This window comes from Octopus bimaculoides, chromosome 2 (assembly GCF_046866305.1).
Source record: "Octopus bimaculoides isolate indiv1 chromosome 2, ASM4686630v1, whole genome shotgun sequence".
Classification (NCBI taxonomy): domain Eukaryota; kingdom Metazoa; phylum Mollusca; class Cephalopoda; order Octopoda; family Octopodidae; genus Octopus; species Octopus bimaculoides.
Window position 1 is genome coordinate 108,567,265 of NC_142929.1, and position 11,981 is coordinate 108,579,245.

Here is an 11,981-nt window from a genome sequence, read left to right on the forward strand (position 1 = left end):
CGGTACAATGATACTCTCGTAAAATTTATAGCTGGTTTAATTGACTTCAGTACATTGGTAATGATTATTTTATTATCCCTAACTGGGTTTGAACTGAGAACACACACACACTCACACACATATAAAAAAAAAATTTTTTAAAACAGATCTGAATACATGTCAAATGGTAGACTGGAGGTGTTGATCTAATGGGCATCCTTCGACTTTTTCTATCTGAAGTCTTTTTAACCTAATGTTTATACGCTATTATTTGCAGCTTTATTTGCTTCGAAATTTCACCGATCCTAAAAGCTAAATGTTTCTTTTTATGACTTACTCAGAGAGAAAAAAGCAGCGGTCTTATCCTTTATTTGCAAGACTTACGATACTAGTCGACAGAAAGGGAGGACATGGGTTATCTTCTGACTGTAGTTCTTGTCTGAGTGCTCGCAAAAGCATATAAGAGCCCAGTGGTAGTGTTAAACTGAGCTACAGATTATGTCTACCATCCGAAATAAATCTAAAACATAACACAAAATCTGCCACCTAAACTTTAATTTTATATGAAGATTTTCACATCGAGTATTATCTCCGGCAAATTTAGTCATTCCCGGTATTTCTATTTATAACAATTAAGTGGTCATGAGTATTGTTCTACAAGTGTCACATGGAAGGTTGCTACAATACTTCAGCAATTACATAGAAATGCTCATTTTAAGGATTAAGTATTAAAAACTTGTAAGTTATTGTTGTTGGAGGTGACACAGATTATTTTACATTTTCTACTTTGCTCATTTTATTATTTGTAGCGGTTTCAAGGCGGCGAGGTAGCAGATTCGTTAGCACACCGGGCAAAATGCTTAGCGGCATTTCGTCCGTCATTACGTTTTGAGTTCAAATTCCGCCGAAGTCGACTTTGCCTTTCATCCTGTCGAGGTCGATGAAATAAGTACCAGTTACGCACTGGGTCGATGTAATCGACTAGTCCCCTGCCTCCAAATTTCAGGCCTTGTGCTTTCAGTAGAAACGATTATCTGTAGCGGTTTCATTTTAATTATTTATTGTCAGGGGCTACACACGGTGACTAATTCCTGACATAAGTACACAACCTTACATTTTTGGGAAGCAATATATTGGATTGAGTCAAATTCATTATTTCAATAGTACATATATAGTCGACAGCGGAATGGAGATAAGGAAAAGATGAGCTCAACGGGTTTGAACTTGGGATGTAAAGAAACATAATCAATTAACAATTTGTTCACTGCTCTACCAATTTTTGCATTTATAGTATTTATGACCGCACACAGTAATTAGATCTTATATTATCTGATTTTAATTAACAAAACATCATGCCCCCCCCCCCCCCCCAAGAGAAAATTTGTTACTTTTATTCGATTTTACTGTCCAAAGTCACGCAAACCTGATATTAGTGGTGGCTTTCATCACAGCTAGATGAAAAAAGTAATTAAGTAATTTAATTAAAGCCTCCATAGTATTGGTTTAAAATTGTGGCACATGGTCTGCAATTTTGGGGGAGAGGTTAGTCGATTACATCGAGCCCAGTGCTCAAGTGGTACTTATTTTATCGATCTCGAAAGGATAAAAGGCAAAGTCGACCTCGGCGGAATTTGAACTCATAAAAATACTTGTATAGTATTAAACAGTATAAAGTGATGAATTGCAAAAACAGTCGTGAATTTGAATAAAACGCAGAATAGAATCAATGATTGCTCTGGGTTCTGAGTTCAATCACTTGTAGGTCGGTATAACCTTTCGTTATCTCGAAATTTATTCAGACAATTCGTCTACATAAATTAGTTTTAATAGATAATATTCAAGCCTAACAAATTTGTCGCTTTAGGCCATTTTCTAGAAATCTTTATGAAAATAAGTTCGAATGATTTCGCACACTTGTGTCTCTGAAACTGTACGCTTTCAATTATTTCTGTGTACATTCTCTCTCCTCCCCCTCCCTCTCTCTCTCGCTCTCTCTTTCTCTCTAAATTCTATTCCAGATTACAAATATTTCAATTTGTAACATGCAACCTGTAGAATCAATTACTTAAAAAAATGAAGAAAACTATAAAGCTTATACTTCCAAGTTTTATTAGTTTTATTCTTTTTTAAATCCGTTCTTTTTCCTCTTTACATGGAAGATTTCCATCACAAATGTAAAGAAATCTATTTACTAACATCAGTAAAGATGTACGAAACTGTTTCCAAATAGTTGTATTGTCGGTCATTCAAGTTAGTGTTAATAAAATAAATTCTATGTTATTAAATTCTCTAATGGAAAATAAGAAATCATATTAATAAAATGTAGTGTAATAGGCGGGTCAGCTTTGCCAAGCTTATTACTCTGAATGAGTCAGGTTGACCTAAGCCCAGAAATCGTAGAAAACTGAGTCACAGACGCCTCTAGCCGGGAGCTTACCACCAAGCTTATTGCACTCTCATAGATCAAATTTACGGATCTATTAAATCGATAGTTATTGATTTTAAGCATAAACATACATGCTCAGGCATACAGAGGAAGGTTTTCTGCATTTTACTTATCTATTTATATTAATGCAAGTAAAGGAGAAGTCTAGAACCGGAAATTCGGTCCAGGTGGCAAACTTGGCTGACTAGAAACCTTTCTCTTTTCCTCAATACTGACTTTTGCAATTGTTGTTAATTTTAATCGTATTAGTAATTAAAGATAATCCTTAATTACACGTACACACATGCTGATACATATATATTCATATATGTATGTATGTATATATATATATATATATATATATATATATATATAGAGAGAGAGAGAGAGAGAGAGAGGTTATGAGAGATACTGGTGTCAATAAGACACAAAGGTGTCAGATAATGCTGAGTAAGTGCTATGAACTCCAGTTAAGCTCCAGGTTCGGTGATTATGCGAATGAGGAGTCCAACGTAGGTCATATATCAGCATGCGTATATATATAAAAAATTTTCAGAAGGAGATAAAAATCCAAGGCTGTGAAAGATTTTAGAACATTTATAAATAGAAGGTCTTACAGCTGTTTCCGGGATATATAAAATATCCCGGAAACAGCTGTAAGACCTATTTATAAATGTTCTAAATTCTTTCACAGCCTTGGATTTTTATCTCATTCTGAAAATTTATATATATAAACGAAAAATAATTCGTAACATATCATAGAACAGGAATTAATTCATGTTATAAAATAAATAACATTAAATTTATTAGCACAAGGTTGAACGCAAATACATGCTCAAGGTTTCAAACAAATCAAGTAGATTAATAGAAAAGGTACTCATATGAGAGGACAAAATAAATGGTATTCCGCCCCACAAATGTCAAATTTCTCTTTTTCCCTACAGCATAGGAATTTATTCAAATAACCAACTTCATTGCATAATTTCTCGTGACGTTACCATCATCTCCTAGTCTGGATATATCTGTCTATATCTATCAATGATTTAGTTCTAATTAACTGTAAATAATTACCATGCGGTAAGTAGCGCCCACTGTTGAAAGCAGTGGGAGCAATGTATACGTAAAGCTGCAAGCGTTGCTAATGTTACATCCTCTCATGGACACGAAAAGGGCAATGAGTAACTTAACTTTTGGAGCACGCATTTTCAGCGTCTGCCGATTCACTCGCTTGGTTTTGTCATTGAGTCTACACAAAGCCTCCCATTAATGGTCAAGGAAGAAGGAGCAAGTGACATGGAGAGAGAGAGAATAAAGAGTTAGAGAGAGAGAGAAAGAGTAAGAGGGAGGGACAGAGAGAGAAAGAGTAAGAGAGAGAGAGAGAGAGATGGGGAGTGTCAATGAGGGAGCCTTATATCGACTCACGACCAGCTAGAAATATCAACTTAAATGTCTCTGAAATCAAGTCCTACTGTCTTACAAAAGAAAGAAATATTCGAAAATGTGGCCCTAGATACACCACGTTTAAAAAAGAGAACAAGATAGGATCTTCACGATAGGAATATCGTTGACTTGTTTAACCACGGCTGGCATGCAGTTAAACAAAACCAGCACCGCTAACAATGACAACAACGACTACCACAACAGCAACAAATTAACGCACGACTCTTTAACAAAAATACAGTATGAAGAGAAAATTATATGAAGTAACGAAAGCCAATTAACATATAGAGGCAGGTCTAAGAGACAGATTAATACTGCACACTGCTGATGAGAGCCATTGCGCTGAGACAAAGACTTTCCTGGTGAACCTCCAGTTCTCCATTTGCGAGTGTTCATAGTCAACATTAATGTGCTAAACCCTCTCTCTCTCTTCCTCTCTATCTCCCTTTCTCCCCCTCTCTCTTTCTCACACACGCACTATCGCTCAACACATCTGAGTATCAAATTTATTTTTGATAGCGAGAGCATTGACCATCACTTAGAAGTTTCATTATTGTTGGCTTTGTCGGACTGATACATACATACATACATACATACATACATACATACATACATGCATACATACATACATACATGCATACATGCATACACACATACATACATACATACATACATACATACATACATACATACATACATACGTATGTCATTGGAAGCTAAAACTTTGCAAATCCTTACACTGAATTTCTAGTTTCCAGCATTTGGTCGAATATTTAATTGTCTGAAGATCGTAAAGAAAAAAATCAGAAATGATTTCTGAAATTTCAGCTTACAATACATTATATTTTATTACTCTACTTTCCGTGTTGTGTGTTCTCTTTCTTTCATATTGTTTTCACGTAAGTGTTCACACACAACATCTGGTGATTGTATGTGTATGTGTGTGTTTATGTATATTTTTTTTTGTATGTGTGTGCCCGCATTCGTCATGCATGTGAGTGTCTGTATGTGTGTGGGGATTTGTGTGTTTGTGCGCGTTTGTGCGTTAATGCGGGTAGTATTTATATGTATTCGTGTGCGCGTGTGATATTATCTTAACTCCCACCGATTTTCGTAATTAACTTCTGATATTTACAACCTGCTAAGGTTAGAGCAAAGCTGGGTTTGGGTTTGAGTGAATTACGGTTAGGATAGGGACTAATATTAAGAGTGGATTAGAATTGGGACTAACTGTTGTTATGGAGTTGGTGGGGTGGGGTGGGGGTGGGGGTGGGGTGGGGGTCATTGTACAGTTTAAGCGTAGGTATGGGCTGACGAAATATTTCTTATATCAAGAATATACGACGAACACAGTAGAGCAATGAATGAACACTTTGCTAATTAAAAAGAAAAGAAAAATTTCCGCTACATTCTATATTCTCTTTTACTCTTTTACTAATTTATTAGTTTCACTCATTTGACTTCAGTCACACCGAGTCACCGCCTTGAAGGGTTTGGTTTAATCGATTTAAAACTAGTAACCTAGTACTTATTCTTTCGGCCTTTTTTGCTGAACCGCTTAGTTATGGGGTCGTAAACAAACCAACACCAGTTGTCAAATGGTATTAGGGAAGACAAATACAAGGACGCACACTCTCTCTGTCTCACGCACATACACACACACACACACAAACACACACACATACACATGCGCACGCACACACACACACAAACATACATACACACATACATACATACATACATACATACTTAAAAACATATATACATATATTCATAGTCATACATACATACATACATACATACATACATACATACATACATACATACATACATACGACGGACACCCACATAGTTTCCTTTCGCGAAATACATTCACAAGGCTCGGGGCTATTGCCCAAGACGCCATGCAGTGAGACTAAGCTCAAAGCATGGTGATTTAAACTCCTATTAATTATTATTATTATTATCATTGAGTGAGAGAGCAGTGCATGCCATCAAAGTGACACTGGGGTAAGATATACAAAGCCCAATATACCCATCATGACTACCCGTCTGATAAGGGTACACCAGGCACATGCATCACAACCATATGTGCATGACGTGGTGATCTCATATCAAGATAAACAGAGCATGACCTCGCAGGTGGGGCCCGGTTAGAATTTTTTTCAGGTTGAGTAGCCCATCCCACTCAAAAAGTCCCTGGATAAGGTTTGTTTAAGGATGTTGAGCAAAACACCCATGTTTCCAAAGGTGAATTATTCAAACTCCAAAGAACTCCTCTCAACACATGGCTATGATACTCCCCCATTATTATTATTATTATTATTATTATTATTATTATTATTATTATTATTATTATTATTATTATTATCATTATTATTATTATTATTATTATTATTATTATTATTATTATTATTATTATTATTATTATTATTATTATTATTATTATTCAGTAGTCTTATTACCGAGCGCATTTCTGTGTGCCTTGGGTATGTGCTATGGTTTGTTGTGGTGCTCTTATTTTTACTGTATTGAAAGTGTTTTACGTAGGATGTGTGCAGTGCCTAGTAGTGCTATTTTCTGTATGTTATATATACTTGTTATTCCTGATGTTTCTGTTATGAAATTGTCTGAATATTTTTTTATCATACCTAATGCGCCTAGTATGATAGGAATTGTTTTTGTTTTTAGACTCCACTTTCTATGTATCTTTATTTCCAGATCTTTGTATTTTAAAAGTTTCTCCGTTTCTTCTAGAGAAACATTGTAATCTGTTGGTATTGATACATCGATTAGAAAGCCTTTTTTTTTCTTGGTGATCTCTGACAACTATATCCAGCATATTGGCCTTAATTTCTCTATCTTTGTGTACTGGCATTATTATTATGGTATAGGTAGATGAGACGGGCATCGGCTATGACACGTTTCAGGGACTCCGAGATGAGTGAAAGGAAGAGAACAAGTAATCCTCTTGCAATCGAGTAGACTTCGCTAAAAGCATTAAATTAGACTGGCTGGCTAATTTAAGCCTATAATCCAAGAACAGAAACGGTCATTCCTATTGACTTCCACTCTAAATGTTTCTAATAAGACTTCCACTGATAAATTTCACTAATGAAGTTTTAATTGATCCACAGTTATACTGGCAGAAACTTGTCCAGCGTGCGGTCCAAATGAACACTATTTATACCATTAATCCTTGAAATCGACGGTTCTCAAACTGGCAAATACCAGCCCAACATACCGCCCAACTCCACCCCACTCCACCCACTCCACCCCACTCCACCCCACTCCACCCCACTCCACCCCACTCCACCCCACTCCACCCCACTCCACTCCACTCCACTCCACCCACCCCACCCCACCCCACCCCACCCCACCCCACTCCAAGAAAAACTTCGAAAAAATTTTTGCTCATTTTATTAATGAAAGGACAAAATGAAGTTGAGATCCATATAAATCTTCTTTCTTTGCAATGGAGTCGGGCAAATTTCAAAAATCAGTAAATAAATAAATAAATAAATAAATGAAAATAAAAACCATCTATCATCTTTTGTCTTTCATTTGTTTCAGTCATTTGGCTGCGGCCATGCTGGGGCACCGCCTTGACGGGTTTTTAGTCGAAAAAATTGACCACAAGACGTAATTGTTTTAAAGCCTAGTACTTATTCTATCGGTCTTCTTTTTTTTTTTTTTTGCTAAGCCGCTAAGTTACGGTTGTCAAGCGGTAGGAAGGCGGGGGGGGGGGACTATTACAGACACTGAGACATTCAAACATGCATTATATATATATATATTCTTTTATTCTTTTACTTGTTTCAGTCATTTCACTGCGGCCATGCTGGAGCACCGACTTAAAGGGTTTTAGTCGAAGAAATCGACCCCGAGAATAATTCTTTGTAAGCCTACTACTTATTCTATCGATCTCTTTTACCGAACCGCTAGGTTACGGAGACATAGACACACCAGCATCGGTTGTCGAGCAATGGCGTTGGGGGTACAAACACACACACACACACACACACAAATACGAATACAAATGCATATATATATATATATATACGACAGGCTTCTTTCAGTTTCCATCTACCAAATCCACTCACGAAGCTTTGGTAGACTCGAGGCTATAGTAGAAGACATTTGCCCAAAGTGCGACGCAGTGGGACTGAACCTGGAACCATGTGTTTGAGAAACAAGCTTCTTACCACACAGCCACGCTTGCACCATGTAAACTTAATTAAACACGACAGTTTGTCCACCTCACTTTCGATCCTTAGAGGCCTATTTCCCTATCAGAAGCACTACTCTAGACTCAAACTTCCTCTTTTTCACTCTTCACTAAAATGAACAAATAACTAAATAAATTAATAAAATATAACAATGTTACTGTAATCTGTTATATCTAGTAATAGTTTTTTTGCAGGAAAAATTAACAAATAAAAAATGCATAACAAAAAATTATTTGAAAAAATTTAAAATAAAAGCATTCCAATCAAAATATTAAGTGTGTTTTAGATAGATAGATAGATAGATAGATAGATAGATAGATAGATAGATAGATAGATAGATAGATAGATAGATAAATAGATAGGGGGACTGTTTATTCTTTCCATCTTCAACTGAGGCTTATGATGTTCAGTATCAGGATTTGATGAAAATATACATACACACACACACTCAGACTTGTATGTAAATATGTATGTATGTATGTATGTATGTATGTATGTATGTATGTATGTATGTATGTATGTATGTATGTATCTATCTATCTATCACGCTCTCTTTCTTTATATATATGTATATATATATATATATATATATATATATATATATATATATATACATATATGTATATGTATATCTATCTATCTATCTATCTATCTATCTATCTATCTATCTATCTATCTATCTATCTATCTATCTATCTATATATATATATATATAGAGAGAGAGAGAGAGAAAGAGAGAGATGCGCGCGTCCCATTCCTTTCCACTTAGATTTGTGTTGATGCATAACAAAAAAAAAAAAAATCAAAAATACTGTGGAATAATAAAAGTAAATGCTATATCATACAAATATCATACTATAAATACTATATTATTGCTAAAATTACTTGAAAGTCTATTTATAGCCCTACTCTTTAAAATCTCATTCAGATAACACCGTAAGTAAGCTGTAATTATAAACACTAAGTATATAGCATTATATACAGAATATAATTGTTCTTATAACACATAACATAAAATTCCATGTGTGAATATCAATATTCTTAAGAGAATTCTAAAGAGCCTGGTGCTTCTGAAAATAAACCAATATTCTGAAGAGAACTGTAGAGTGCGTATTAAGTAGATGTAATCTCTTGGCAATCCAAGGCCTCAACTCGGTATCGATTCTCGGTGGTTAGCATTCATGTAGTTATGTCACTGATATTATTTAGAAAGTTATAAGCGTCACACACGTTCTTATTTGCCCATAGTTGTAGGTCCGAAGCCTTGTGGTTATGTAAGAAATCGATACTCAACGGAAATCTATAGATTCTGATATCAAATTCGAAAACGAAATTCGATAAAAGATACACACTGATCTGCATCATGCAACATCAAATTTTGTACAGACCTTTATATTTTTATATGAAATTCTATTTTTATATCTGAACATATATGAAATACACATAGTATATTATTCTCTACCGATTTAGAGATATTAATACTAAAAATTTATATGACTTGAGTATATAAATTTATTTACACAGTTATATAATTTAATACGATTTTCCGTAGAGATCTATATTGTTTAATATGAAATTTTATCCGTACACCATGGTAAATAAAACGAAAGATAGTGGACGCTCAAAATTCTTATTCTAACTCTTTAATATTTAATGCTTCAGTCTGTCAGCCATAGAGTATAACCACGGCAGTTGTTAGCTGCACTTTGCTGGGGGGGGGGAGGTAGGTGCACATTCCACTTCATAATATCCTAGTGCTGATGAAGCCAGGAAAAAGAAATTGTTATAATGCAAACAGAACGTCTTTGTTTGGACGCTGTATTATAGCGAGAATTCTTTCTACATAGCTTACATGTATCTCGGAATCGCTAGTGTGTACGTGTCCCACGTACTACATAACAGCCTTGTGTACAGGTGCAATATTAGATAAGAGTTTAGCAGCACATTAGAACATATATTGCAGCAGCTTGCACAGGTAATTTCTGCGCAAATCAATCTCATCTATAGACAAGTAGACTACTACAGAATAGCATTACTATTATTGATATATTAATGTGTATCTCAATATAACCACATAAACATAGATAGATATGAACAAAACAAAAAAGAAAAGAAAAGAAAAGAAAAAGAGAAGAAACGAAAAGAACGAAAGAAACAAAGAAACAAAGAAACCAAGATAATTTGTATCGTCTGCTAGAAATTAAAAATTATAAACGCAAGAGATCGTTTTGGAAAGTGGTGGTGGTGGTGGTGGTGGTGACGGGAATGAATGAGTGTTACGACAAAAAGTGAAAAGGCAAATTAATAGCACATTTCAACTGAATAAATGTAGCAGTAAACTATCTTTAGGAAATTATCCCCTTAAAAATAAACGAAGTAAGAAAAATGTTTTTCGATTTTACTCTCCTATGTAAGTTTAGAAAACATAAACGATAACTACAGATACGAACATGCGTACACATATATAGGAAAAAGGAAAAACAAAACAAAACAAATGTAATATTTACCTTAAAAAGCACACCAACAATGGCTTTGTTGTCTATTTTAGAAGGATTAAAATCTTGGACGTTCAAAGCTCCGATACGCGGGAATGTAGCGTAGGATAGAGGGACAATAGTCAGTAATAAAAGACATTTGAGAAATTGGTTATCAGTGGGCATGTTGCGTGTATTAGATGACGGCTAAGCTGAAAGTACAGACTCATACAGTCTGAATGTGCAATATATAAGGCGGGATTCTACTTGAGCATAAGCCAATAGGAAAGTGGATAGGGGTTTATGATTTATTTTTAGTGTGTATGTGTGTGTGTGTGCGTGCGTATGTGCGTGCGTGCGTGTGTTTGTGTGTGTGTGTGTGTGTGTGTGTGTGCGTGCGTCTGCGCTGCGTGTGCATGCGTGCGTGTGTGCGTGTGTGCGTGTGTGCGTACGCGCGTATAAGTGTGCGTGCAGTGAATGTGAATCTATATGTGCTTGTCATTGTGTCTGTGTGTGCGAGCACGGGCATTCTTGCAAAATCATGCGCATGCGAACATACATACATACATATAAATATATGTGTGTGTGTTTATAATATATATATATATATATATATATATATATATACTCACACACACATTCAAATACATATATACTCATAAACATACACACTTACATATACATGTGTGTATGTGCGTGCGTTTATGTGTGTGTGTGTGTGTGTGTGTGTGGATACACACACACATATACCCGTCTACCACACTCACACATGTATACACGCACACACGCACACACACGCACACACTCACTAATACACTCACACACCATACAAGTGTCTATCTGTCTCGCTTACTGAAATAAATTTTGTCACCAGAGTATTAACTACATAACTATTTCAATTCTGCTTATAACTTTTTGAATGTTTTGTTTTTAAATTCCATCCAAGTCATTATATTGTAATTTCCTGGAATTTCAACTTGAAAACTGTGTACCACTCATTGGCATTACAGCCATTTTTTTCCTATTTTTGTCTTAATTAGGTTTTTACTTTCCGTGTTTATTCTCCAATTCAAACGCGTTCAAATTTAGTTGATGTGCCTATTATACTCATAAACACACATGCAGGCACAAATTCATATATACGAATATATATGTGTGCGTGTGTGTGCGTGCGTGCGTGCGTGCGTGTGTGTGTGTGTGTGTGAATGTATGCCTGTGTATGTATGTATGTCTGTATATATATGTGTGTATATATATATGTGTGTGTGTGCATGTGTGTTGTGTGTGCGTGTGTATGCATATACACACGGACACACACACACACACACACACATATATATATATACATACACACACACACACATATATATATATATATATGTATATGCACACATACATACTAATATATATGTACATAACACATGTATGAGTATT

At 35.3% G+C, this 11,981-nt stretch overlaps 1 protein-coding gene across 1 annotated transcript in view; it reads right to left on the bottom strand.

Annotated features, from left to right (window-relative positions):
- Positions 1 to 10,767, bottom strand: part of LOC106871016 (deoxyribonuclease gamma) — a 93,970-nt gene extending 83,203 nt beyond the window's left edge. The window contains exon 1 of the mRNA XM_014917271.3: positions 10,581 to 10,767. Within this exon, the coding sequence (XP_014772757.1) occupies positions 10,581 to 10,733 (153 nt within the window). The 5' untranslated portion in view covers positions 10,734 to 10,767. The remainder of the gene's footprint in view (positions 1 to 10,580) is intronic.
- Positions 10,768 to 11,981: the final 1,214 nt, after the last annotated feature.